Below are 25,674 nucleotides of genomic sequence, written 5' to 3'. Positions count from 1 at the left end.
ATTCAAACTATTTATGTTTTTCTAATTATGAGACCAAACTGAAAGCTTTGTTATTCACGATCTGATTCCCACTACTTCAAAATGTCATGTTACTACCAGTGCTTAAAATAACTTATTCAATCGAAAACATTTTTTGTTATAGGTGATATCAATCATAATTGTATGTATAGTAAGTTTTTGCTACTCGAAAGTTCAAGAAACTACAAGATTTTTTGTATGCTACACAAGATCAATTGGAACAAGAAATTATATAAAGAAATTTTTTTGATAAATTATGTACTGTGTAAAACATATCGTATTGATTTTTTATATACCTAAAAAGAAAAGTACTGAAAAAAGTTCCCAAAATTTCCATGAGTTTAATTTTTTCTTTTGACTTGAGGAAATACATTTTTTACAAGTTTGGATTCTAGAATTTGAGAACAAAATCACGTTTTTTGCGATGTGTCGGCTGTTGAAAATAATTCAGAAAAATAATATTTCCTGAATTTAAATTCTCAGGAATTATATTGTTACCGTTCAAAATTCATACTCTATAGTTTTCGAGCTATACAACTCCTCTATTTGATCCTATTGATAACTACGTCAAAATTCAACCAACCGGAAGACTACAACCAACTCCCACTCCTCCCATCTTGTGAGCCACCCTTTCCATTATCCTATTATTTTGTTCTCAAACTAGGCAACATAGTCAAACATGATGTCGGCCATGGAAACTAATATGGTCTTGATCTTGACGATATTTTATAATGCGTATTTCTTATTGGCAATTTCTTCGCAACTTTTATTACTTTATCTTATGTTGAAATGTCAAAATCGATCGCTTCATGAAATGCGAATTTATTTATTTAATATCCTGGGATTACAGTTTATATCTACATTTAGCGCGTTTGTACTACAGTGCAGGTATAATATAATACGTTCATTATAAGAATGACATGCATTATGTTGACCGCCCAGTACAGTGGATTGGGGATCCACCACTGGGGTCAAGCCGGAAAGAAGTCTAAGAGAGAACTGGCGGTTGCGGAGTGCCATGCAAGAACGAGAGATAAGCGGTGTGAACGATATAACACGAGAAGTTACCATGAAACCCCTTTTATTAGCTCGAAAGAATATAGAAAGAAGGGGAACTGTCGATAAGGGAATAGTTTAACGTGTCATTAGCGGATGTTAGCGTCTTCCGTATAGGAAGAGCGCTAAACAAGTCACTAAAGCGGGTGATAAACTATTAAGGGAATAAATAAATATAAAAAGAATTAAATTATAAAAAGAAGGACGTTCCGCTGGTGCGGTGACGAGACGAGTGCAGGGAGTTGAGGAGAGAACTAATTTAGGCCAGCGAATTAGGATGAGCAAGGAGGGCGCGCGGTGAGACCCGCGGCGCACACTCGCTGCGAGACCATTGAGCTTGGCGGGAGATTCAAATGAGGGCGCGCGTTAGATTAGAGAAAGGGGGAGATAGAGCGACTGGAAGGAGCGGTTTATAGGTTTTCTGGTACGGCGAACACGATGGGAGTATTCGCGAGTGTCTCAGAGTACCAGATAATTGGGAGATGGGTCTATCTCACAACACATTAGCGAACTGTTGACAGATTTTGATTAAGTGTTGAACAAATTATTTTCATGAGATTATTTTTGTTCTTGGATGCCAAGTTTAATTTTTTAAGATACGTACATAAGTGACTTAGGTTTATTTAAGGAATTCTTTAACATGAACGTTTTCCTATCCGTAAACTCTTTTTATATAGTAATGCACACATGATCTCAAGTTTGATCTTACATTTTCACTTGTGCTTTTGGAATACTCTAGCAAAAATAACATACTTTTTTTCATATACTCAAAGTGATCATCAATGATTCATTTCTGCAAAACCAGCCAAGTGAAAATTGGATTCATTTGCAGTGCATGCTTCAAATAGTCTCTTTTTTTAGACTAAAAAGAGTCACATTAAAGCATTTTTGCAGAATTGTGCCGAGTTCTGGAACAGTAGCAATGTTATGCTATGGACCATGCAAGTATCTGGGGAACATAGTATGTGAAGTACTATTCCATATTCTTCAAACTTCTTTAATCGCGTGCGCTACGGCATTGATAATTGCATTTTATTATCGATACGAAATGCTTACAAATAACAGTTTCACAAGAAGTGGTCACTATAAGCAACTGGTTATTAGCTATTGTGTTCCACTGGTTTTTCTAGTAAGTTGGATATTTTTGTGTCATAACTTAACGAAACGTGGAAAAAGATGAAGTTTGAAAGTTAGAACTTTTGACCACAACATGAAACAAATCAGGGCTTCGCGGCAATTCACAAAGTTTGTCGTGCTTGACCAATTCCGGAAAGTTCTTTTTGTAATATTTAGTGAGTAAATTCGAAAAACCCGGAAAAATTTGATATTTTTTGATATTTGTTAGAGCACCAAGATTACTTAAAGGTGGAGTTCGGAAAATGAGGATTTTACTTTAAAATGCTTACACTTGTCCCAAATGCCGAATTACCACAAAAGAAAAACGAAAAAAATTCATCAAGTTTGAAAAAAATGCGGATGATTTTAATGAAATTTCAACTCTCGCTAGTTCCTAATTTGAATCCGCTTTAAATTACTTTTGTCCGTAGATCTGCATTCGCGCTGTTTTCTTCACTTCCGACGCCCTACGTCTTTTCGATTGGAAATGATGAAAAAAAAATGTGAAAAAACTAGAATTCACGTTGCGCGTCGGAAGTGAAGAAAATATCGTGGATGCAGATCTACGGAGTGCGGCGCGGACAAAAGCGCGGTAATTCAAATTAGGAATTAGCGAGAGTTGAAATTTCATCAAAATCAGCCGCATTTTTTTCAAACTTGATGAATTTTTTTCGTTTTTCTTTTGTGGTAATTGGGCATTTGGGACTAGTTTGAGCATTTTAAAGTATAATCCTTATTTTCCGAACTCCACCTTTAATTCTCAGCACTCATTTGGTTTTTTGAACGAGATACGTGTCTGCAAAAAATTCCATTGAACTGAATTTTATGTTATTCTCTTAGATTTTTTTGGAGAAAATCAAGGTGTGGTCGGCAACTTCTGCAAATACAGTTTTTTTTGAATATCGCCAAGCTCGGGGAATTTGGCAAATCTTTCAAATTTGCCGCACACCAATGACATAAATGACAGAATTAAAACCCAATCTAAATATCACTTTCTTTTGCTCGCAATCTCAAAAAAGGACAGAAAAACTAAATTCACCGAAACAGTTTCAGATATGCGAAGTTCTTTCTCCAAATGATGTTAACAAGCTGGTTGCCGAATTAACAGTTTTACACCCAACCTATGGTCTTGAAAACTATGCCATTCTTGGATTTTCGGATGTTAAAACTGTTGCCGCATCATCGCAGACTCTAATGCTAATGATAGGACTTTACGGTACTCCATTTATTGCATTGGTTTTTAGAAAGTACGCTTTTATTCCATTCCATCAATTGAATAGCCATTGCTTTGCAGAAAAATAATCAAAATCCTTCATTCGTCGAGATCCTATCACGCTGAAAAGATTGTGCAGACAAAGAGCATGATTCAGGTTTGTGCTTTTCTTTTCACTTTGCTCATCCTCCTACGCACATTCTTTTTGCAGGGACTCACTCTCCAAACATTGCTTCCTTTAATCTGCTACTGTCCCGGATTCACGTATTACATATATTCACAGTATACCCAATCGTCAAGTCTTTTCGTAGAATTTGCAGTCAGCCCATACGGATTTGTCTATACAATTTTTGACCCACTTCTTACAATTTACTATGTGCTCCCGTATCGAAGAACTTTTAAAGCAATATTTTCAAAACATAACAGCACGACAAGTGCGACTTTTGTCCATTCAGAAACAGCTAGACGGGTGGCCTGATAATATGTAAAAGATGGCCATTAATCGGGATCAATAAATATTTTTACTATTATCTACTTACAATTTTTAGTTTTTTCACATTCAATTTTTACTTAAAGTTTTCCACTTTTCATGCTTCAATTCATCAATAAAAATTGAACTTTCAAAAAAAAAATTTTCTTGAAGTTTTCCTTTTAAAAAGTGTTCGTGTAAGAGAACATTTTACTGAAACAACTATTTCAAATAAATGACATAAAAATGTTCTAAGCAGACATGCAACCGGCATGTAACTTTTCCATTCTTGCTCAAAATTTGCCCAATAAAAAACGGGGAGATAATGCATATATAATAGCATGGAACACTGAATATTGTAAATGATCAACTTTTGGGCCTGAGTAATGTCAATACTAATGGAATAGCTAGCATACTCAAATTTGAAAGTGCTCTATTAGCTTCTGTATTTTCTCTATTAGTGCAGCACACCAGAGCAAAAAATTTAGAAAAAATTATACTTTGGTTGATTTTGAAAATCGTTCAATATTCTGGTAGAACTGATGAGAAAAGAATGGAAAAAGTTGTTTTTTTTTTAATTTAGAAATTTTATGAAAACTTATAAAATATGAACAGGCAACGTTGAGAATCGACGTGCTGCACTAATAGAAAACAAAAACGGTAAGTTTAGCCGGCAAAGTACCATTTTTCTACAAACCTTGACACCGTTCACCACCAAGAAACCGTACCCAACTCAAGCATTCATCCTCACTTTTTGAATCAGTTCGTAATCAAAATTTTCCTTCTCTCTCTCTCTCTCAAACCGATCCCTCTTCTCATCATTTAAATAAAAGAACATTTTCCTTCAACTCGTTTTCGCCAAATCAACGGTTTCCTATCACACCAGTCGCCCTCGCCATTCTTATTACTCATCACTCACGTCTATCTCTCTCTCTTCCATACACTATCTCTGTTTTTGTTCTGTTTCAAGAGTTACCCTCCGGATAGGAGGATGTTTGCATACCATTCACACTTTTCTTTTTTTCTAGTGGCATACTTTTTATGATGACTTTGTAACTTTATCGTTTATTTTTAAGGACTTGGATTTTTTGAGAAATTAGGGGTAAAACAGATGCTACCATCTAGAATATGATTCCCGAACTCCAGTTTATTTGATAATCTTTTCTTCAATTGAAGTTTTTAGAAAATGAGCTCAAGCTGGGCCCTGTTTCTGTTGCTGTTCGTGGCGCCCTTAGTCTCGTGCCGTAATTACCACGATGTTATGTGGAATTCCAAACAGTGAGTGTTATGTTTCTCGAAAAATAATATTTTTCTTAACTGGCGTCGTCAAACTCTAATCAGTCCAATTGGGGTTCAAATAGGCCAAACTAATTTTGGCGCATTGTTATACATTCTAGAAGTGAAGCTCCACTTTCAGAGCAAATTTATAGACTGCCAAAATGGTGAAAAAATGAACAGAAAAAACACATAAAACGCATATTGTATGTCCATTTTCAAATACTCTTATTGTCAGGAAAAACTAGCAGAAGGTACATGTAGAATCCACCCAAATGCAAGTTTTTTTCAGGTTCCCGGTTGCGTTCAAAACCACACCTATTAAAGTTGATTTAGGGGACCAGTTGACAATTATCTGTCCAAAAGCATACGGAATGACATACGAATATGCAAAATTGTATTGGGTAAGTACATTGAAACAAATACATATTTAAAAAAAGCTTAAAAATGCGAATTATATTAACTATCAGAATTAGAATATTAACTATTAGAATTATTAGAATTAAAATATTAGAATGATATTAACTTTTACAAAAAAGTGGTCCAATTTTTAACTAATTTTTCTTGAAACGGTTGCCACTAAAAACCAATCCCTTTTCCAAGATCAAAGCAATAAGTTTTAATATTTAGGTTGGAGAAACGGAATGGTCTCAGTGTTGGCTTCACGAGCCAGTTTGGCTCGGAGTTTGTGCAACCGAAAATTATACGGTGGGTTTTTTTCCGTTTTTTCAGCTAAGTGCTCAACAATATATTTTCAGACAGAAGTTAAACTAATCTTCCGCCAAACTAACCCAATCCCTGACGGTATGGATTTCCAAGTTGGAAAAACCTACTATATAATTTGTACGGAGTTTTGTCAAATTATTATGTGTTTCAATATAATACTTTTCAGCGACTTCTACTGGTGATATTGAAGGCATAAATCAAGCAGTCGGGGGACTGTGTAAGTATCATCATATGAAACTGGCAATCTCGGTAGTTGGGTATGAAAAGCAGTCGCATTCAAAATCCGAAATCACTGAAAAAAACTTTGCTCATGGGATCGGATACGAAATTCATGAAGTGGGACAACTCGGTGAGACTTTTTTAGGAAATTTGTTTAACTTTCCGCAATTTTTTCATTATGTCTAGAAAACTATGTATTTTTTTAAATAAAATTATTTTTCAGTTTCCTCAGGCCACCAAAACTTTACGCTCTTGACCACAACGTCACTACTTTTCTGCACAATGTTCTTAAGCGGTGTTTTGTTTTAGTGGCATCATTTAAGAACATCCCAAAATGATCCTACTATTTTTTTAGTTTATTTTTTTCAACAAATCATCTACAATCTATGAAAAATTATCTTAGATTTCCGGTTTTCCCTTTTTCCCCGTTTTCCTAGGCACCCATGAATTTCTGGTATTTTCAATTGGCATTTTTGAATTTTTTTTAATTATTCACATTTCATTAAACCAGTTTTATACAAATAAATACTATTAATCGGCAATTTAAAAATAATATCACAGCTCTTCTTGGTCGTCCTCGTCGTTTTCTTCCGCGAGTAGACGGGCACCGGCTTCTTCATCATCCCGTTGATTTAAAGTGTTTCCTTTGATAATTCCTTTGATAATCACAATAAAAGCTATGGCAATACAAAATATAAAAGCTGTTAACACCAATGCAAAGTGTTGGCCTTGATCAAGCTTCAAATTTTCAGATCTAATCTGTTTTTTGTGAGAGTCTCTAAGTGTCCAAATGAGGTCCATAACGGCTCCATTTGTCCAACCAAATCCTTCTTGAACCTGATAATGTTCATTATGTGAATTTTGTATTATACTTCCTTACAAATTGAACTTACCACGTACTCTCCTCCAGCTCCTGGAGCCCCATTCGTGCTCCTCGCGTCGTACTTTTCCCATACTCCTCCATCTAGTCCTGCTATTGGGTTGTACATTCCGTTATACACAGTTTCAATAAATTCCATAGCTTGTTTTTTAGCTTCCTAAATTTTTTACTTTAGGCGGACAATTTCTTTTTTAATTTTCTGATTTTTTTAAAACTCTAACTTTTCATTTTTCATAGTTAAAATTTTAGAAAAATTAATTTCGTATAACTTCTCGGCAGTTATATGTACAATGTGAGGTGGCGCCATAAGAAAACCAAAATTCGCTCTAACAAGCTTGGAAACATTTCAAACTGAAAGATCATGCTTCGGAACATTCATCACAGGTTACTCTCCGTTAAATTATAGTTTGATATTAAATTTTACGTAAAGATCAAACAACTCACTTGCTGCAGGAAACTGTTATTGCAAGCCATAAAGCTTTGAATTACAAAATGTTGATTTGGAGCCCAAACATTTGGAAAATCCCACTGTTGCGTGGACTGAGCAGGTAACGAAGATGGAATACCGCCCACAAACTCCAATGCTCCCGATTTTTTCATATAATCTTCAACACGATCGGCAAACTTATCCATCCCTTCCAGCATTAATGGATACACATTTGATGGGTAGAAGTTCAAACTGAAATTAAATACTTTGAAAACTATAAATTTTTCAGAAACATACTTTCGTTTCTGTATTGAAATATCGTAGTCAAACCAAGCGCCTAAATTATTATCCCACAATACTTCCTGAATTGCATAGCGTAGTTTCTCATACTTTTGCCGATAGCTTGCAGACTTACTGAAATCAGAAAGTTACACATTTCAAACAGAAGCTTACAGAACATTAGACTTACTCAAATCTTCCAAAATGATTTGCATAGTATGCCATGTACCGATAGTTGTTTGCGATGAAAACATTCAAATCGACAGGAATAATTAGATCGGTGTGAATACTTGATAGATCTGCAAATAAATGGTTTGATCCGGTCGAATTGAAGTATTACCTGTATCGTTATTGTGCATCCATCTAGAACTGAAATCCCATCCACTCTCACATGCTGATGATATAGACCGCCAAACGTCTGATGGAGTTTTGGCAGCTTTTCCAATATTGAAATCTCCTAGGAAGTTTTCAGGTCGCGGACAATTTGTGAGTGTCTGTAATTGTTAGTTGAAATTTTGATTTGTTGTTGTAACTAAAACTCATTTTCAAGTGATTGTTTGTTTTTTCCATTGATCCGACTAGGCTAGTATAGAACAAATTACACCGGTTATGCTGAGTATTTCTTGTTTTTTTTTCAAAATGATTGGGCGAAACTATGAACAAAACCAAAATTGATTAACCTCATTACATTATCCAACTGCTTACATGTATGTAGTTATTAACATTTACATAGTTACTGCTATTCATGTTCTTGAACCACAAAAACTTTATGTACGAAAATACCTTGTAAAGGAATAACTTGTGAGTTCCTATCGCAATCGTTCGATTATTCTCCCAAAACTTCATTTCCATATCCATACTATCTATCCATTGTTTTTCATAGTTACCCGTAGCTTTAGTGTACTCCCATATCATATGTGGGAAGAGTGGTGGTTGAGACCTTCTAGACAACCTGTAAAATTTCATTTGACAACTTTTCTTTATTACTGCAAGATTACTGCAAGTTTCCAGAATTTGGGATATAGCCCAGTGTGACCACTAGATTTGAAAAATTATTGATGATCCCTTTAGTCGTTTCGAACATTCTTGAGACGAGTAGACCTTTGATGATCCAAAAAGTATCCCAGTAGAAATATACGTCAAATCGGCCGCCTGGCACAATGAACGGGTTTTGCACGGGAATAAGAGGATATAAATCTGGATGGTGTTGCACATCGGAAGTGAATTGGCGTGCAAGTCGTTCCCATCTCTCGTGCATTTCTGCAGCAAGTTTTCTGAAATGCTACGCGGGTTTTCTATTGGTTTTATTTCTCGGTAGGCGTATGCGCACATTCCGCGCACTTTCCGAGCGGTTTAATACATTTGTTTTTAATCCGCTTGGAATGTCCGCGGAATCTGCTCAGAAGAGTCCTGGAAAATCATATGGAGTCATTCTTTTTTATTTCATAAAACTGTTCAGCATAGTCAAAATTACCAGAAAATGCCAAACAAAGTATACTAGCTTGTACGGAAGTATTTTTTTTAATTGATAAAAATAAATAAAAGCTGATTTTTTCAAAAATTCAAAAGTCCTGGAAAATCATATGGAGTCATTCTTTTTTATTTCATAAAACTGTTTAGCATAGTCAAAATTACCAGAAAATGCCAAACAAAGTATACTAGCTTGTACGGAAGTATTTTTTTCTAATTGATAAAAATATATAAAAGCTGATTTTTTCAAAAATTCAAAAGTCCTGGAAAATCATATGGAGTCATTCTTTTTTATTTCATAAAACTGTTCAGCATAGTCAAAATTACCAGAAAATGGCAGAAATTGAGCAATAGTTGTAGATTTTCTAAGTCAATGTGCGCAGAAAGTGCGCGGAATATGCTCAAAAGGCTAGCTGTGGGGAAAATGGCCACACCAAAGGCAATATGCGCTGAATGTGCGCAGAATGCATGATTTCTGAATGAAAAAACACTCAAAAACCAATGTGCGCAGAATCGCCGCGGAAAGTGCGCGGAATGTGCACATACGCCTACCGAGTTGTTGAAGAAGATATGTTTTTTTGCCAGTAATTACATTTGTTTTGACATACAAAACATTAATTTATACACCAACTAACTCTAAAGGTTTTCAAGAATATTTTGAAAAACTTTTTTAAAAACACACCTGTGGCTCAAATTCCCAATTTCATTCAGAAACTTAGGCTGAACTTCATAATCTGTAAGATTTACAACTTCCAAATAGTTTACTTGCTCGAAATGTTCCTCGCAAAATTGCTGAAATACTTCCTTCTTCAAAGGCCACGGCAACCTGTTTCAATGTATTATTTTTCCACAAAAAAGTCAATTACTCACTTGTTAAAATTAGCGAGAACCTCTTTTGCAGTAACCTTGAGTTTGTCTCCAGGACATGTTTTCTGTAGTCCAAACTGCCAGGAATTTGTTAAAATTGGGCCATGGCAATAGATTTCTGAGAGAGGTCCAGTGCAGAGACTTTCGTTGCAAGGGACTTCCAGGGGTTTGAAAATGTAGTGAGAGCTCTGAGATAGATTTTTTTTTCAAATTTTAATGTTGCGAAATATTCAACTTACTAATATATCTTTAAACCTCAGCTCACTGATTTCTAGTCTTGCTTGAACATAACCAATTAAAACACTTATTAGTAATTGTGGCGTCCATCTCATCTTCGTAAAAAAAAGGAATTAAAGCTAGAGTTTCAGGATTGACATCATATGAATAGCCGACCAATAACCAAGAGAACAGTTTGAGTAAATAAGCGGAAGAGAGAGGAATAGAGGGGAAAGGGGAGTGTGAGCGAGTAACACGGCTAAAAAACGGCAAACATTGCTGAATGGCAGGAAGTATAATGAAAAATAGAGAGTGAAAAAGAAATGGAAAAAAAAAACTCGAATGGTTTAATGTAGTTTTTTTAACTGATCCAGCTTTAAAATATGTTGTTCGGTACTTTTTCTCTGAGAAAAATGAATTGAATTCGAAACTACGTGGTTTCTTATCAATCTTCCATTAGTATCAGTTGGGAAAGTTTCCGTGCCTATTTGCTTAACTTTGATGGAAAATATTGACAATTTTGCAGTTAATTGAATATGTATGACTTTGTTCAATGAGTTTGAAGACATTTGTGTTTTTGTTGTTCGTGTTGTTTTTTTGGTTTTTTTTTTGGAAATCTAACAAAAGATGGACTTGTTTTTGTTCTCCTGAAATAAAAAAAATATAATTAGAATTTGGGTTTAAAAAATATTTTCATCCAGAAATATGTTATTTCAAAATTGAAGTAACATATACAACAACAGACATCTTGAAAATGGTTGCATCTACCTGTTAAAGAGGCAGTAGTAGTTGTTGGGTTTTTACTTTAATAGTCTGAAAATTGCTTTAGATGACTAAACTTTTTATGTCGGGTGACAATTTTGAAAAAAATTGATTGAATTTCTGAATTAAAATCTGTAATTTTTTCATCATGGTTTTGTACCATCTGTCTTAATTTTTTAAATCCAATTATAAAATTTTTAGTTTTGCCACGAAACAGTTTTGGAGTTTTATTGAGAAGTCTCGTTATGAGATTTGGTTGTTTGAATCCATTTTTAGTTTTTATTGAGCAAAAACCACTAAAACTCTTTTATTAATATGTCATTACTTTTTCATAAATTATATGTCAAGAAAACTTTACTATTAAATCAGGCAATGATTCAAAAAGTGCAGATCTATTGCAAAATGCTATCAAATGTTTGATAACTGAACTTTAACATATGCTTTCAATTAAAAAACATATATTCGACAACAAAACATTAGCCCCATAATCTGGTGTTTTTTTTGTGATGTGGAAAATCAGGTTCGTAGTTGAAAATACACAATCGAGAGCTACATAATTGTTTACAAACCAAAGTTTGCTACGTGGCGACTTTTGAAATAAATGCCACTGAGATGTATTATTTGTGTTTCATATCAATCATTTCGTATAACTGTTTTTTCAGCATGCTTGATTAGCCGTTTACGAACGAAAACAGTTTTATTTTACAGTACGATATACTTTCTCACCAGAAAAAAAACATTTGCATTGCTTTTAGAAAAATATGATTTTGAAACACCGTTCGATATATTTCTGCAAATCTTCTCATTTCCGCAAAAAAATCTGATTTACTTAAAGTGTTTAAAGGAATTTAAAACTTTATCATACCAACCCAACTCAACTTTAAACCCGTTCCAATCTTTCACTGTTCCTCGAACGTTTTAAAACGCTCGTTCTTATCATCCATCCATGAAAAAAGACATTACACTTTCCAATCGTTCCTTATCATCTCTTTGTTAGATCACACTGATCTTCCCTTTGTAATGTTATTTTTTCATTTCATTTCGATGACACAACCCCCTCACTTTCCCTGAAACCAGTTTGCCAAACAAGAACACTAAATGAATGATAAATTGTTTATTGGATTTGACCATTTCAGGCCTCGAACATGGTTCTTCCTGGGCATGCGCAATATCCGGCATCGTCTCCTGGAGCACCATCGGCACCTGGTTCTCCTGGAGTACCATCCTCTCCTGGCTCTCCTGGAACTCCTGGTTGTCCACCAAATCCACGATCTCCTGGAGCTCCGTTCTTTCCTGGAGTTCCTGGGGCTCCCTTTGGTCCTTCTGGTCCGCATGGTCCGACATCTCCTGGTTTTCCTGGTACTCCGGCGGAGTGGCGAGTTCCGCGTGGTCCGGCTGGTCCGGCTGGTCCATGTGGTCCAACTGGTCCGTCTTTTCCTTCTGGCCCAGCTGGTCCGGCTGGTCCTGGTCTTCCTGGTTGTCCTGGATGTCCGTTTGGTCCTGGTGGTCCATTTGGTCCTCGGACTCCTGGCTCTCCATCTGGTCCAGGTGGTCCAGCCTCTCCTCCTGGGCATGGAATGCAATCAGCCTCTGCGGCGTGAACATATGTGAGAGATTTTCCGTCGACTCCTGGCTTTCCATCAACTCCTGGAGCTCCTGGAAGTCCTGGCGCTCCTTGTGGTCCACGAGCTCCTGGTGGCCCGTCTGGGCATCCTTGAGACTGAAGTCCGCAGTGGCATTGGCTGTTGTCACGCTTGTGACGTCCGAAAAGAGTCTTGAAGTTTGGTGGGGCAGCGGTCTCGCCAGTTGGGTTGACGTGAAGGGAGAGGATGCGAGACCATGTCTCATCGGACTTCATCTGGAAATAATATTCATTGGTTATATACAATCTATTCAGATTAAACCTTGAAATCATTCATTCCATCGGTAATCTCTAATTGCAAATTATTCAAGTCCGAGATAATATTTCCAACGGAAATGAGCAACATGCCAGTGGCAACAATTGATGCAGCACTTGTGACTGCAACCGCGTACGACATCTGAAACAAATTCATTATTGAGAAAACAATTAAACAAAAATCGCAAACCTTCAACGAAGAGTTAACCGAACGGTCGACGAATAACCTTGTATCATCATTGTCCTTTTATAGGAAATCCAAGGGGTTTGGTCACACTGGTCTTATCAATTTGAGAGAGAAAGGCTGGATTCTGTTGAAAAAAAGTTTGAAGGATTGTAACTTTCTCTGGTCTACTCTCTATCTCTTCTGTTATCAGTTCCTTGTTTCCAGAATTGCGCAATAAGAAAATAAAAAAGTTTGATGAAGACAACGCAGTTACTGTTCTTGACGTGGTTGCGATGCAATTAAGATACAACTTTCTCTTTAAACCTTTGGAAACGGAACAGACGAATAAGAAATTGAGAGAAGGGAAGACGTGTTAGACTGATTACTCAACTAAATCTTACTGCCATACTTCGAATAATCGCTGTAGCTTTAGTAGAAGCGTTGCATGAATAACTAATTGTTATTTGTACTAGCTTTGTACTAACTTTGCAGCAGCAATTTTTTTAAAGTATAGATATTTCAGATACAACACATTTTAGAGATATTGCTACAGACAACGTAATGATTGCGCAAAAAAAAACAATGACCCTTGTTTGTCCCAAAAAGTAATGTTTTAACAGTCTCAGCTTCCACAAGCCTGGAGCATTCAAATTTTCGTTGAAAATTTGTCATGTGAATTGCAAATATTACGACAAGGAACCCTTATCGTCGAAACTTTTTGACAACTACCGGAAGATTTGGAGCTAGAAGGTAGAACTTTGAAGAAAACAAAATGTGATGAACAAAATGAAGTAGTTGTTTAAAAAGCGTTCAGTAAATCAAGAAAATGTGAAAAATGGTCAACTAATAAAAAAAACATTTACATATGATCTGAAATCCCAAAAAAAGTTAATTGTACGTTTTCAAAGTCGTTTAAATTTTATATCCGTTTTTGTACTCTAAAATTTGAAAATGAATCCATAAAAATATATTTTGTAAAATTGCAGTATTAAACTCAAACCTAAATTCTTTTGAAGTTGCCTTGATTGTGAAAGGTCTTATTAAAAATTCTAAAACCTTCGGAAGTCATATTGTAAAATCAGAATTGAGAATGTTTTGGAATTGTTTATGTCAAGGGGTAAAAAAATAATCATAACCAAAATTTTAAGGTGTTTTTGGAAAGTTTTTCCTGAAATTACATAGGAAAATTTGTATTTGCATACGGGAGTTTGTTTAAAAAATGCTTTAATAACTGTGTTCTGAATGAAGAGAGTTTGGCAAAACCCATCAAATTTGCATAGATCCACTAAATTTCTTACTAGTTTCAATTTATAAAAAAATGAATAACCTTTGTTTGCGAATCTTTATTGATTTTAACAATTCAATTTTCATTCTTCTTAAAATAACTAGTTTATACTGAAAATACTGATTCCACTTGAACTTCCATGTAAAATTATACGAAACATGACTAAGATAACACAAACACGAATCAGAACCGCTAACCAATTGGTAACAATTACAGAAACCACAGGAAAATGACAATAATGTATGTGGAACCAAATGTCTCTTGCAACGCCACTGTATGAACAGAAGAGAAGGGAGGATGGATGCCTGTTGTTCATAACTGGTTCTCGGAATAAACAACAAGTGGAAATGGTATAAAAAGACGAGTCACTGGAGCCATATCATCACATCACTGGTCTGCATTCAGCAACAGCAACCAGTCAACCATGGAGTCTCACGTGGATCTTAAGCTTCGTACCTATCGCTTCATTGCCTACTCGGCAGTTGCCTTCTCTTGCATTGCTGCTGTTTCACTTTGCTTCACCTTGCCCCTGCTGTACAATTATGTGCAGAATACAAAAATTCAAGTTCAAAAGGAATCTATGTACTGCAAGGTATACACATTTACAGATATTTTGTTTTCCTAATCGGGCCTTTTTTCAGGGATCAGTTCACGATATGTGGTCTGATATCAGGGATATGGAAGTGACCCATAACAGAACTGCCAGACAGGCTTATGCATCAGCTGGAGGAGCAGGAGGAGGTGGAGGATACGGCGCTGGAGGAGGAGGAGGCGGTGGAGGTGGAGAAGCTGCTGGTGGAGGCGGTGGGTGTACAGGATGCTGTAACCCAGGTCCACCAGGACCAGGAGGAAGACCAGGAAAGCCAGGAACCCCAGGAAAACCTGGTGCACCAGGAAATCCAGGAGCTTCTGGAAAGGGTGCAGCAGCTCCCTGCGAGCCATCTACACCACCACCATGCCAACCATGCCCAGCTGGACCTCCAGGACCACCAGGACCAGATGGAACTCCAGGAGAGCCAGGAGGCCCAGGACCAGCAGGATCCCCAGCTGGACCATCAGGACCAGGACCAGCTGGACCACCAGGACCAGCAGGACCACCTGGAAACGATGGACAACCAGGACAGCCAGGAGGGCCAGGACAAGATGGAGCAAGCAGTGCTGGAGGAGAAGCTGGACCAGGACCTGCAGGACCACCTGGACCAGCCGGACCAGCGGGACCAGACGGACAAAGTGGAAGTGGATCTGCTGGAGGACCAGGACCAAAGGGACCACCAGGACCTGCTGGACAACCCGGAAGTGATGGAAATCCAGGAACAGCAGGACCTCCAGGAAACCCAGGAGGAGAAGGAGAAAAAGGAATCTGTCCAAAGTACTGCGCTATCGATGGAGGAATCTTCTTCGAGGATGGAACTCGTCGTCGTTAAGCACGATGGATTGTTGCTGCATTTTCTGCTTGAGTCGGCTTTCGAGTCTGAACTCGCATATACCTATGTCAATTTCTATGAACATAAACGATTTCTGCTCTCTTAAATTGTTTTTTTATGTATCCCAGTTCAAAAAATTTTTAAGTGAATTTCAAAGGAACTCTGCTAAACTGACTAATAATTGAATTTTTTTTCGGCCTACTTTTGAATTTTTTGAGAATTTGTTCTCATTAATTGGTGTTTCAGCATTCCGGCTTGATACGCAAAGACAATGAATATTGCGGACGGTATTACAGACAGTAGTATGTAACTGATACAGTTTGATTTCAATAAACCAGGGAGAATGTGAGTAACGAGAACATTATCGATGTGTACCGAGAGGATTCTGATTACCAACGTGCATAAAAAATATTCAAAAACATTCAGAAATGTATGCATGGTTTTTTTTCTGAACAATAGCGAAAAAAATTATGAAATTTTAAAAAGGAAAAGGAAAAGGATTGAAAAAAAAAAACTTCCACTTTACGCCTTCGGTACAAGTATATCACCACATCAACTCAACCCACTGCCTTTTAATAAGTTCGAAGCTCAAAATTTTCCAGGCTACAACAATAATCTTACAGTAATCCTACAACATTCCGACACAATTCCCTTATCAGCTCCACGGCATATCTTTGAATATCAAATCAGATTTTATTAGCGCGAATTGCGGTCCGCATATTCATGGGCCACTCTGTATAATGTAAACATTTACATTTTCTTCCTGCTAAACGAAGTTGGCCATTTTTGTAGTTCTTCAATGGTTGGTGCTTGTCACGAAACGATTGTGTTTTTATTCAGTGGGAAAAAAATTGCATATCGACAGTCACGCCACAACGGTTTCATTTCCCCTTGAGAGAACACGGAGCATCTTTCTGTGGAGACATACATCTTCTCTTCATGCGTTTTTTTTTTTGATTTACGGTTTTTGATATGGCGAGCAACAGAGCCCACCTAAAAATGAAAATAAAAATGCATGCGTGGAAAAAAGTACTCTCACGTTTTTTTACATTCTGTTGCTTTCTATCAATACTAATTTTTGGTCCAGCTGTAAGCATGAAAAAAACCTATTATTGTTCAAATTTTACCATTCAAAAATGTTTTGTTGGAAATTTTGGAAAAATCCTACAAAGATTCCATATGTTTCATCAATTTATTTTGGTATTTATAAAACCAAACACCAAAAGAAATCGGGACTCAGCTTGTGAATACTCAGAGACGTTTCTTTCTCGTTTTTCGCACATCGCCAGTCATAATTTTAAAAATGTAATAAAAATGAAATTCCTTTCAAACCTCGAAAAAGCCAAAATAAGTTCAGGCTCCACAAAGTGTTTTCCAACAATCATCCCCGAACTGTTCTCTGCTCTCAAATTAACGGGTCCTTACTTATTTTTTTTTCTATTTTTTCTTTCCGTTTCTGGCTACTCGGCAATTCCCGGCAGCTTCTTCCCCAAGTTTGGGCCTTTTCAGCTTCTTACCCAACTCTTGCCAACTTCTAACCCAGAGTATGCCCAAGTCTTACCCAACTTCACCAATTCTAGTGTAAACTCCCTCGCCCGAGTTCTGCCCAAGTCTTAGCCAAGTTTTGCCAACTTCTTACCCAAGTTTGAAGATGTAAAGAACGAACAAGATTCCGAAATCCCGCATGCGCAATGTTTAGCGTAAATCGACACTTTGTCTCTTAATTAATTTGTATTTAAAATAGAGGAATTTCAATGTAATTGAAAGAATTCACAGGAAAACTTGTCCCTTCAAAGGCAAATTCTAAATATTTTTCTCTGATGGCTAACGTTTTTAAAAAATGTACGAACAAAGTCTGATTTTTATTGCCATTTTGTCTAATAAACCAAATAATTTATCTAAAAATAAAAAGAAAAGTTATCTTCAGGATGATTCTTCTCCTAGTCAGTCCAATAGTCAAATAATAATCAGTCAATCCTATGCATCAAATTTTGAATTTTTTTAAAGACTGAACTGTTCCTTTGAAATGTAAACTTTTATAAAATTGAAAGACAAGAAACAAACATGAATTACAGTAATTCTGTAAATTCTGTACTTAGAATCATTAGGGGGCACACTTGAAAACAAATGAAATAAGGTATGTGAGAATACCGTATCAATCAGATATGTCTGGTACTTCCTCAAAAATATCTATCAGAATATGAGTACCATATATTATTACTAGTGTGCATCTTTTCGCGCGACCATCATGGCTCAGCAGGTAAGACTTCGGCACAACGGGAAATGCGATTAAAGTTCAACACACAGGTATAAATTGGCTAAGAAATAGGCAAAATGGGTAAGACTTCGGTAAGACTTGGGCGACGCCTCGAGACGACGAAGCAGTCGACGACTTTTTTCATTTTTGAGGCGGCGCCCAACTCTTGCCCAAGGTTTACCCAAGTCTTGGCAACTCCTTATAAATGTTTTTATTTTTGGGCAAGGCTTGGGTAAGAAGTTGCGAAGCCTTGGGTAGGAAGCTGGCGGCAAACGCCGAGTAGGCTCATAAAAATCATAAATTCCACACCTACCGATGTGTATTATATTGATGTGACCAGTGTTGTGGGCGCCAACAAAGGTACAGTATTCACATTATCACATTAATAAAAAGGACCGTTTTTTATGCAAAAGGCTCGCACCTCGGTTGACATTTTATCACCCCGAAAGAATAAAAAACGTCGAGGACGACAGTTTTTCTACATGCATAAATTTATCATTATTTTTGAATTTGTATTTTTGTGTTTGTGGAGATCTGTTTCTACTTGCAAAACGATATATTTTTCAGGGATCAATAACTTCAAGAAATGTATTCCAACCTTCTTGGAGGAAAAAAAGATAACGTGAGTATTTTCGGCAAACTATTTTTTTAAACTTTTTTGGTTTTTTTCGGCCGGTTGTTTGGGATTTTTCGAACCGGACTTCGGAGTGCCCCATTTCTCCTGATTTTTGTCGTATAATAGTTTTTTTCCGAATATTTTTAAAGGAATTTCTGAGAATTGAGAATTAATTAAACAATTTCTCCTCTTTAAGATTAAAAAATTATATTTCCTAAGCCTAAAAACACAGAATTGTGGTTCACCTTTTATTTTTTCATAACTTTCATTTTTAGGTGGGCTCTGTTGCTCGCCATATCAAAAACCATAACTCAAAAAAAAAAGAAAACCGCATGAAGAGAAGATGTATGGCTCCACAGAAAGATGCTCCGTGTTCTCTCAAGGGGAAATGAAACCGTTGTGGCGTGACTGTCGATATGCAATTTTTTCCCACTGAATAATAACATAAACCTACACAAGTACCTTTTTCTCTTTTTCTCTTGTTACACATTTAGCCTAAGACTAAGCCTAAGCCTAAACCTAAGCCAAGCCTAGCCAAGCCGAAGCCTAAAAATATATATTACTCTGCCAGTTTTCAACCTTGTTTCATTACCTCTTCGATTGTGAAGCTTGCAAAATCAGCTTCAAAAGATTCAAGTCGTATGTTTCCCCTTTTCATGAGCCGACGAAAATCAAACACATAATCCAAAGCTGAAATCCGAGGCAGAGAAACTAGGAATCTAGGGAGTTAGAACAAAAAAGGCATCGAATACTTTTTTAATCCTTGTGCAGTGGACGCTTTTGATATCCAACCTGGCTCTTTCGGAGAAGAGTATATTTTGTTTCAAATCAATACAGTTTTATTTCTACTTTATTATAATAGATTGGTTTGCTATGCGGGTAAAGTTTGACACCAGAAAGATTCACGCTTGTACTTTTTTGATGATAAGTCGAGTTGTACAGAGCTCAATTAAAGTGTCAATTATTTTGAAATCTGCAAATCATTTGACTATTAAACGTTTTTTTTTTTTGAAAAATGTTACAATATTTTCAAAATCAATTTTCACTGGCAGTTGTTACATTGTTTAATTTTTCAGCGAAATCGTCCAAAACAAGTTCGATTTGGCACAGGACAAGCTTTCGATGGAAATGTAAGTATATTCAGGCAAATCGACGTTTCGAAGAGCCCAACACTTTCGGGGGTAAGCCTTCAGTAAGAACAGATGAGTACAAATACGAAGACTATCCGATGAATAGTCGTCGTTATGAAACAAAGGTAGGTTTCCAAAATAAATGTGGAATTTTGTGGTTTAGAGGGAATTTCCGTTTCTCTGGCAATGAATTGTTAGACGTGGTTAAAACATTCTGGATATTATAGTTATGCAACAAATGTTTACGTATATGTATTAGGCTGGCGGGAAAGTCCTGTCCTATTTTTCAATCATTTATTTCTCAATAGGGCATCAACACGTGTAAATAGAACTGAACTTATTTTGTTGTTATATACTTATTCCCGATTTAACCTCATCAATAAATCGTGGTTTCGACTAACTACTATTATTCTCACGGACACAACAGATCATACTTTTTCAATCTAAGAAAAATCGCTTTTTCCGAAACGATCAAATCATCTCTGTATGGTTTTATACGAGGGAGCATGTCCATAAATAAAAACTTTCATCAGAAGAGTTTTCGAATCCTTCATTATGGTGTGCGCCAGGAGCATGTATAACAGAACATGCCGAACAAGAATTGAGGTATACCTATAGGTAAAATCATCGCAAGTGAACTCTGACCGAGAGAGAGAGGGAGGGGATGGGGGTTATATACTGCAAAGACTTTTTTCTGCTTATCAATCACTAGGAGTGTCTAATCACCAAAATTGATATTCAGTCCACAATGACATGAATAAAAATTAGGACAGGAGTTTCCCGCCAACCTAATATATTAAACTGGAAAATGGTGATTTTGTTCCAAATGTTTCAGACTGACGGCAATGCTCGAGGCCAGCAAAATCAACAGCGAGGACAATACTCCGGTCATTATGATGTGAGTAATTTAATAATATGTAATTGCTAAACTATCAAGTTCTTGCGATAATCAGTCGTTTGACGTGATTGAAACAAATAACAATTTGGAAACAGTTTTTTAAAATATTGTTATTGGAAAATTATGATTTTGTTTCAAATGTTTCAGACTAACGGCACGACGTTATCAAGACCATCAACCGCATGAGCAATACTCCGGAGAATATGATGTAAGTGGTTTGAAAATATTAACAAAACTGACAGTTTTTTAAAAATGTAATACATAAGATCTGAATTTATTTCCGATTTTGCAGCTTTTTAGAACATTTTACTCGCTGTACAAAAAGAGAGAAATTTTTTTCTCGTTTGAATGATACAAAAAAAATTAGTAAAATAAAAATTATTGAAACAGTTCTGTTTTTCATTGAACCCAAATATATTCACAATTAATAACTTCAGGCACGATCAGAGAGTCGTCATGAAGGACAAAAATATGAGGTAAGTATAGTAGTCTTGTGAATCTTCTTGTGAGTCAGTAGCAAATTTCAGAATCTCGGCGGGTTCAAGAGACAAGAACCTTTGCAAAATTATGGTCGTCATGCGAACAATGTAGGTTTCAGAAAAAAAGTGGAATTTCGTAATTAAAGTAGTGTAAACTAAAAGATATTGGTTTTGTTTCAGACTTTTTTCGATTATGAGTACCAGGACAATGAATATCGCAGTGGACGATATTCCGGGCAGTATTACGTGAGTGATTTTAAATACTAGTAATAATGGCAACGTCCAAAAATGTGTACTTTCTGAATTGATTTTTAACTTTGCAGTTTTCTAGATCACTTGACCTACTACGTAGTAGAGAAGAACTCAAAAAGTTAAAAAAAAAACCTTTTGATTTTTCGCCAGGTAATACATAGAATTATACCTCGACGGTTATACAGTAACTAGAATGACCTTCCATTTTCAGTGAGAAAAATATAATGAGTTGATGTTTTTTCTGAAAACTCGCAAAATAGTCGGCACATGAAAATATTGTAGTTGATAAAGTCAATTTAAAAATCTATTAAAAAATACATAGTTATTGCAATCAGTTTTTTTTCAAAAATTTCAAACATTGTAACAAATATATAAGCATCAAAAGCATTCATTTACTCATTTCAGTCAGATAGAAGAAATGAGAGGTACGAAGACAATGGTCCGATAAACGAATACAAAGTGGATCGATCCGTCCAAAGCAGTAGCCGAAAAGAAGTAAGTGTATCCTTTTTTAGTCTTGTACTCACATTTGGCCAAACAAGTGATACTATGCGGGAATTAATATTTTCTAATTTTTTTGTTTGGATGTGGAACAATAGTCATAGAAAGAAAAAATATTTACAGGGTGGCAATTAATTTGAAAAAAATTTTTTAGGACATTTTTCTCGCGCTCCAGCAGAGAATTTTCAAACCCATCTTATCAATAGTTTCAAGCAAAAAGAAATTGTAAATATGTACTTTTGTAGTTTACCTGCCCCACAACTATGTTCCAATACGTTTTTTATTAATTTCTTTCAAAAATGTTGTTATGATTGAAAAATGAAATCGATGAACATTTTTAAGCTTTGAAAAACATAATTCCTATTTGTAAGCCTAATATAGGAAAAAAAGGTCAAGTGAATTTTTCCAAAACTGTTAAGCTTTTTGGGCCGGAGTACGGTATAATACACAAGTACCAGTAAGTATTTCAATTGTAAACAACTTACCTAGAACCCATAAAGCACGGCCTCTCTCAATTTCAATTATTTTATTTTTTCTCGTTTTCTCTCACACTCTCTCAATCTCACTTTCACGTGAATATTAAAAATTAAAACAAATATTTGAATAATTGGATAATTTATATTTATTGATAGAATAACGTTAATACCACTAAAGTTCTATCTGAGCACCAGTATCATGCATCCAATTTCTAATGGCGAGATCTTCGATCATAAGACTTGCTCTGTCAACCAGATTACGAACTGGAGCATAGTGCGTTTTGAGGTTATTGATGACAGCATGAAAATGCTCTATGGCTTGTTCAGACGATCTTCCTCATTTACGATGCTCTCTCATATACGGAATCAAGTGACATGTGAGGAGATGAAGCTTTGTAGTCACAATTTCTTCTGGGAACGCGTGTTTCATTTCTTCAAGAAAATCATTCAGAAGAGCTTCGATTGAGTCGATCTCTTGGTCGACGCAGAGACATTTTCTCACGGGAAATAAATATTTTATTTGAAATTGAGAGAGGCCGTGATAAAGTCATAAAAACATTTTCCCGTGTGCGAAGTGCCAAAATGTTTTTTTTCCAAATATATGAACGGATTACTCAGGTTAATTTTGTAATCTATATAAAACTTACATTATATTACTCTTTCCATGTTTGAAGTTCCAGGCTTACGACACTCCTGGTAGACAGGAAAATGGTGGACGATATACCGAACAGTACGATGTAAGTAGTTATGTAAATTCAAATGATAGCAATTTTATAACTCGATTCAAAATTTTATCAACGGTATTTTCAGACGGTTGATCAAAGTTCAAAACGGGAACACCTCAGTCAAGTGAGTTAAAAGAAAAAAGTGTCGAAAATTTGCCGTCCCTCTTTCATTCCCTCTTTTAAATAATTGAAAAAATATGCAGCTCATCTAAAAATTAAACAATAATCAAAACTTTTCAGCGGTATGGTGACCATGTATCAGAAAACAACAGTCGTACAGAATACAAAAGTATTGTGAGTATTAGTTGGTTTTTTCTATTCTCTAGGGCTGTTAAAAAGGACGAGTTAGAACGTCCATCGTTCTCGTCCTGCCGCGGAGGACGTCCTGCTGAAAAATAAATCCTTTCTAACAGGCCTAGTGAAAACTGTTTAATTTGGGAAAATATAAAAACCCCAAAATAATCTGTTAAAAAATACATTTTTAACGTACCCCGTATAATTTTGAACAAATTTTCTTGTATGCTTATGTGTAAGGCAGCCTAGGTAATCAGAAAAATTTTCTGATAACTTTTTTACCACTGATGTATTATAATAGGTTGCCATGTAAGAATCCTCATGCCTTACCGACATGTTTATTTTCCAGAACAATGGTGAATCGAAAACGGATAGAGATTGTTGTGGCCCATCAAAAAGTGCTGTCCCGGTAAGTTTAGGAATTTTTTACGTTTCATGGATATTGAGTTTAAAAAAACTTTCGAGAACATTTGTTTTCGAGGTTTTTTTCTAAAAAATATAATCTTTAAATGTTTTAAAAATCCGAAAAAAAAAATTCCGACTCTATTTCGAATGAAATTTTATAGCCAAAATCTTTCGGAAGACAAGTACCAACTGCTATTGTCACAAATGGAACTTCCAACCATAACATTGGAGTTTCTTCGCAACCGGTAAGTTTGCTAGCAACAAAAAAAACAAAAAAAAACGGACAGTAATGAATAATATTATCAAAAAAAATTTTGAGAAGTACATATGGTCAAACCCTATTTAGGTATATGATGCTAAAATAACCAAATATCAACATAAAAGTTCTCAAAAATTTGCTTGTACAGTTTGTGCATTTTCAAGGTCAAAGCTTTGACAGCCGAATGTCAGAATTTATTAAACTTTACAATAAGTTTGAGCAGTGGAATGTAAGTTTAAAAAAATTTTGGACAGAGTCATTTTCTTGAATTGTTTTTCAACCTGGAGTTTTTTATACAGTTTGATTTGTGAAAATTGTTTAATTTGGGAAAATATATAATAAAAACCCCCAAAATAATCTGTTAAAAAATACATTTTTAACGTACCCCGTATAATTTTGAACAAATTTTCTTGTTTGCTTATGTGGAAGGCAGCCTAGGTTATCAGAAAAATTTTCTGACAACTTTTTTACCACAGATGTATTATAACAGATTGCCATGTAAGCATAATCATGCCCTGCCGAAAAGATTTTTTTCAGAAAAATGGTGAATCGAAAACGGATAGAGATTGTAGTGGCCCATCAAAAAGTGCTGCCCCAGTAAGTTTTTAACTTTTTCTCCGTGATTCTCACATGATTATTTAGCTAATCAATTTTTCGAGAATATTTATTCTGGAGGTATCTTCTTTGAACAATTTTTTTATGTTCTAAAAATCCGAATAAAAATTCCAACCCTACTTTAAATGCATTTTCATAGCCAAAATTCTTCGGAAAGCAAGTACCAACTGCCATTGTCACAAATGGAACTTCTAATCAGAACATTGGAACTTCTTTGCAACCGGTAAGTTTGTGCCAAAATTCTAATTTTACACCAGTTTCAGAAAGATTCAAACTCGCCGGGAACCTCGGCACTAAGCACTTCCAAAGCTGTATCTGAGAATCAGGTGAATAAAATGCTGTGAAAAATGTAATGTACTTTTAACCTAAAATAGCCGGTGAACACTGCATTTTATTATGCGTGTTCTCAAAAAATTGATGACAGTCTAAAATTGTAAAAAACTTCAATGCCAAATAAGATTTTGAGCAGCAGTAGTTATTATTAGACTTTTAAGAGTTATTCCAATTTGAGGACCAACTATTGTTACTTGAATTTGAAGAGGTTTTGAAGTTACATGGGCAACATTAAAATTCTTTAAGTTAAGGGCAAGCAAAATTCAAAGGTTAACCAAATTAAATATATTTTCTGAAAATTTTGCATGAAGTTTTAAATTTATTTTTGAAGATTCTCATTATAAAATTTAGTATTTTTAGGCCACTTAAATCAAATTTAATTAGAATCGAAGCAATCAAAGCAAGTTTTCTTTCCAGACATCTTCGAAGAAAACCTTCGATGAGAAACAAGTCCTCAGAGTAGTAAGTTTTTGTTTACAATTTAAAAGCTAATCACCACTTTTTTTAAGACTCTGGAAAATGTTAAAGTGCTTTTGACCAACAAAAATTCGAACCCGCAAAAGAAAGTGAACGACGCAATCTTATTTTTGGAGACAATGGGATTTTAACTTCTCCTTTGGATTTATCGAGGGCACAAGCTCATAAAGCAAATTGTTTCGATTGTTAACT

At 35.6% G+C, this 25,674-nt stretch overlaps 7 protein-coding genes and 2 non-coding genes across 10 annotated transcripts; 6 read left to right on the top strand and 3 right to left on the bottom strand.

Moving 5' to 3' along the window:
* Window positions 1-697: 697 nt before the first annotated feature.
* Window positions 698-3,881, top strand: srd-50 (Serpentine receptor class delta-50; the record flags this gene model as incomplete). The annotated part of the gene is made up of 5 exons (NM_001322645.3): window positions 698-906; window positions 1,969-2,203; window positions 3,244-3,437; window positions 3,485-3,560; window positions 3,615-3,881. The coding sequence occupies 5 exons, from the start codon at window positions 698-700 to the stop codon at window positions 3,879-3,881; spliced, it is 981 nt and encodes a 326-aa protein (NP_001309446.1).
* A 1,164-nt stretch (window positions 3,882-5,045) lies between these two features.
* Window positions 5,046-6,626, top strand: efn-3 (Ephrin RBD domain-containing protein). Its single transcript, NM_077849.6, has 6 exons — window positions 5,046-5,150; window positions 5,440-5,551; window positions 5,778-5,855; window positions 5,906-5,990; window positions 6,040-6,222; window positions 6,316-6,626. The coding sequence occupies exons 1-6, from the start codon at window positions 5,059-5,061 to the stop codon at window positions 6,399-6,401; spliced, it is 636 nt and encodes a 211-aa protein (NP_510250.3). The 5' UTR covers window positions 5,046-5,058; the 3' UTR covers window positions 6,402-6,626.
* Window positions 6,576-10,347, bottom strand: tre-4 (Trehalase; the record flags this gene model as incomplete). The annotated part of the gene is made up of 11 exons (NM_077848.9): window positions 6,576-6,929; window positions 6,986-7,129; window positions 7,417-7,651; window positions 7,697-7,813; window positions 7,869-7,977; window positions 8,019-8,172; window positions 8,462-8,630; window positions 8,677-8,952; window positions 9,831-9,974; window positions 10,019-10,203; window positions 10,255-10,347. The coding sequence occupies 11 exons, from the start codon at window positions 10,345-10,347 to the stop codon at window positions 6,648-6,650; spliced, it is 1,908 nt and encodes a 635-aa protein (NP_510249.2). The 3' UTR covers window positions 6,576-6,647.
* A 30-nt stretch (window positions 10,348-10,377) lies between these two features.
* Window positions 10,378-10,442, top strand: F15A2.13. Its single transcript, NR_072413.1, has one exon. It is a non-coding gene; the product is annotated as an Unclassified non-coding RNA F15A2.13 (non-coding RNA).
* A 1,650-nt stretch (window positions 10,443-12,092) lies between these two features.
* On the bottom strand, window positions 12,093-13,047 carry col-184 (Nematode cuticle collagen N-terminal domain-containing protein; the record flags this gene model as incomplete). Of its 2 annotated transcripts, none has more annotated exons than NM_001270293.3 (2): window positions 12,093-12,851; window positions 12,898-13,047. In NM_001270293.3, 2 exons carry the CDS (start codon window positions 13,045-13,047, stop codon window positions 12,126-12,128), a joined length of 876 nt encoding a protein of 291 aa, NP_001257222.1. The 2 variants fall into 2 exon arrangements, with proteins under 2 accessions (NP_001257222.1, NP_001257223.1); NM_001270294.3 differs by having other exon boundaries at window positions 12,126-12,851; window positions 12,898-13,032.
* Window positions 13,048-14,681: 1,634 nt separating this feature from the next.
* F02D10.10 lies at window positions 14,682-14,861 on the bottom strand. The gene has a single exon (NR_072412.1). It is a non-coding gene; the product is annotated as an Unclassified non-coding RNA F02D10.10 (non-coding RNA).
* On the top strand, window positions 14,738-15,859 carry col-183 (Nematode cuticle collagen N-terminal domain-containing protein). Its single transcript, NM_077846.3, has 2 exons — window positions 14,738-14,933; window positions 14,983-15,859. The coding sequence occupies exons 1-2, from the start codon at window positions 14,766-14,768 to the stop codon at window positions 15,763-15,765; spliced, it is 951 nt and encodes a 316-aa protein (NP_510247.1). The 5' UTR covers window positions 14,738-14,765; the 3' UTR covers window positions 15,766-15,859.
* A 2,749-nt stretch (window positions 15,860-18,608) lies between these two features.
* F02D10.2 (Transposase) lies at window positions 18,609-19,834 on the top strand (the record flags this gene model as incomplete). The annotated part of the gene is made up of 2 exons (NM_077845.2): window positions 18,609-18,644; window positions 19,715-19,834. 2 exons carry the CDS (start codon window positions 18,609-18,611, stop codon window positions 19,832-19,834), a joined length of 156 nt encoding a protein of 51 aa, NP_510246.2.
* Window positions 19,835-19,882: 48 nt separating this feature from the next.
* F02D10.3 (Ssl1 domain-containing protein) lies at window positions 19,883-25,613 on the top strand (the record flags this gene model as incomplete). The annotated part of the gene is made up of 17 exons (NM_077844.4): window positions 19,883-19,893; window positions 20,604-20,666; window positions 20,814-20,874; window positions 21,104-21,142; window positions 21,194-21,253; window positions 21,326-21,391; window positions 21,803-21,892; window positions 23,055-23,111; window positions 23,185-23,223; window positions 23,340-23,393; window positions 23,743-23,802; window positions 23,960-24,043; window positions 24,595-24,654; window positions 24,812-24,895; window positions 24,936-24,998; window positions 25,423-25,467; window positions 25,515-25,613. The coding sequence occupies 17 exons, from the start codon at window positions 19,883-19,885 to the stop codon at window positions 25,611-25,613; spliced, it is 1,035 nt and encodes a 344-aa protein (NP_510245.4).
* Between the last annotated feature and the right edge of the window lie 61 nt (window positions 25,614-25,674).

Source organism: Caenorhabditis elegans, chromosome X (genome assembly GCF_000002985.6).
Source record: "Caenorhabditis elegans chromosome X".
NCBI classification, from domain to species: domain Eukaryota; kingdom Metazoa; phylum Nematoda; class Chromadorea; order Rhabditida; family Rhabditidae; genus Caenorhabditis; species Caenorhabditis elegans.
This window is presented reverse-complemented; position numbering and strand designations above follow the sequence as displayed.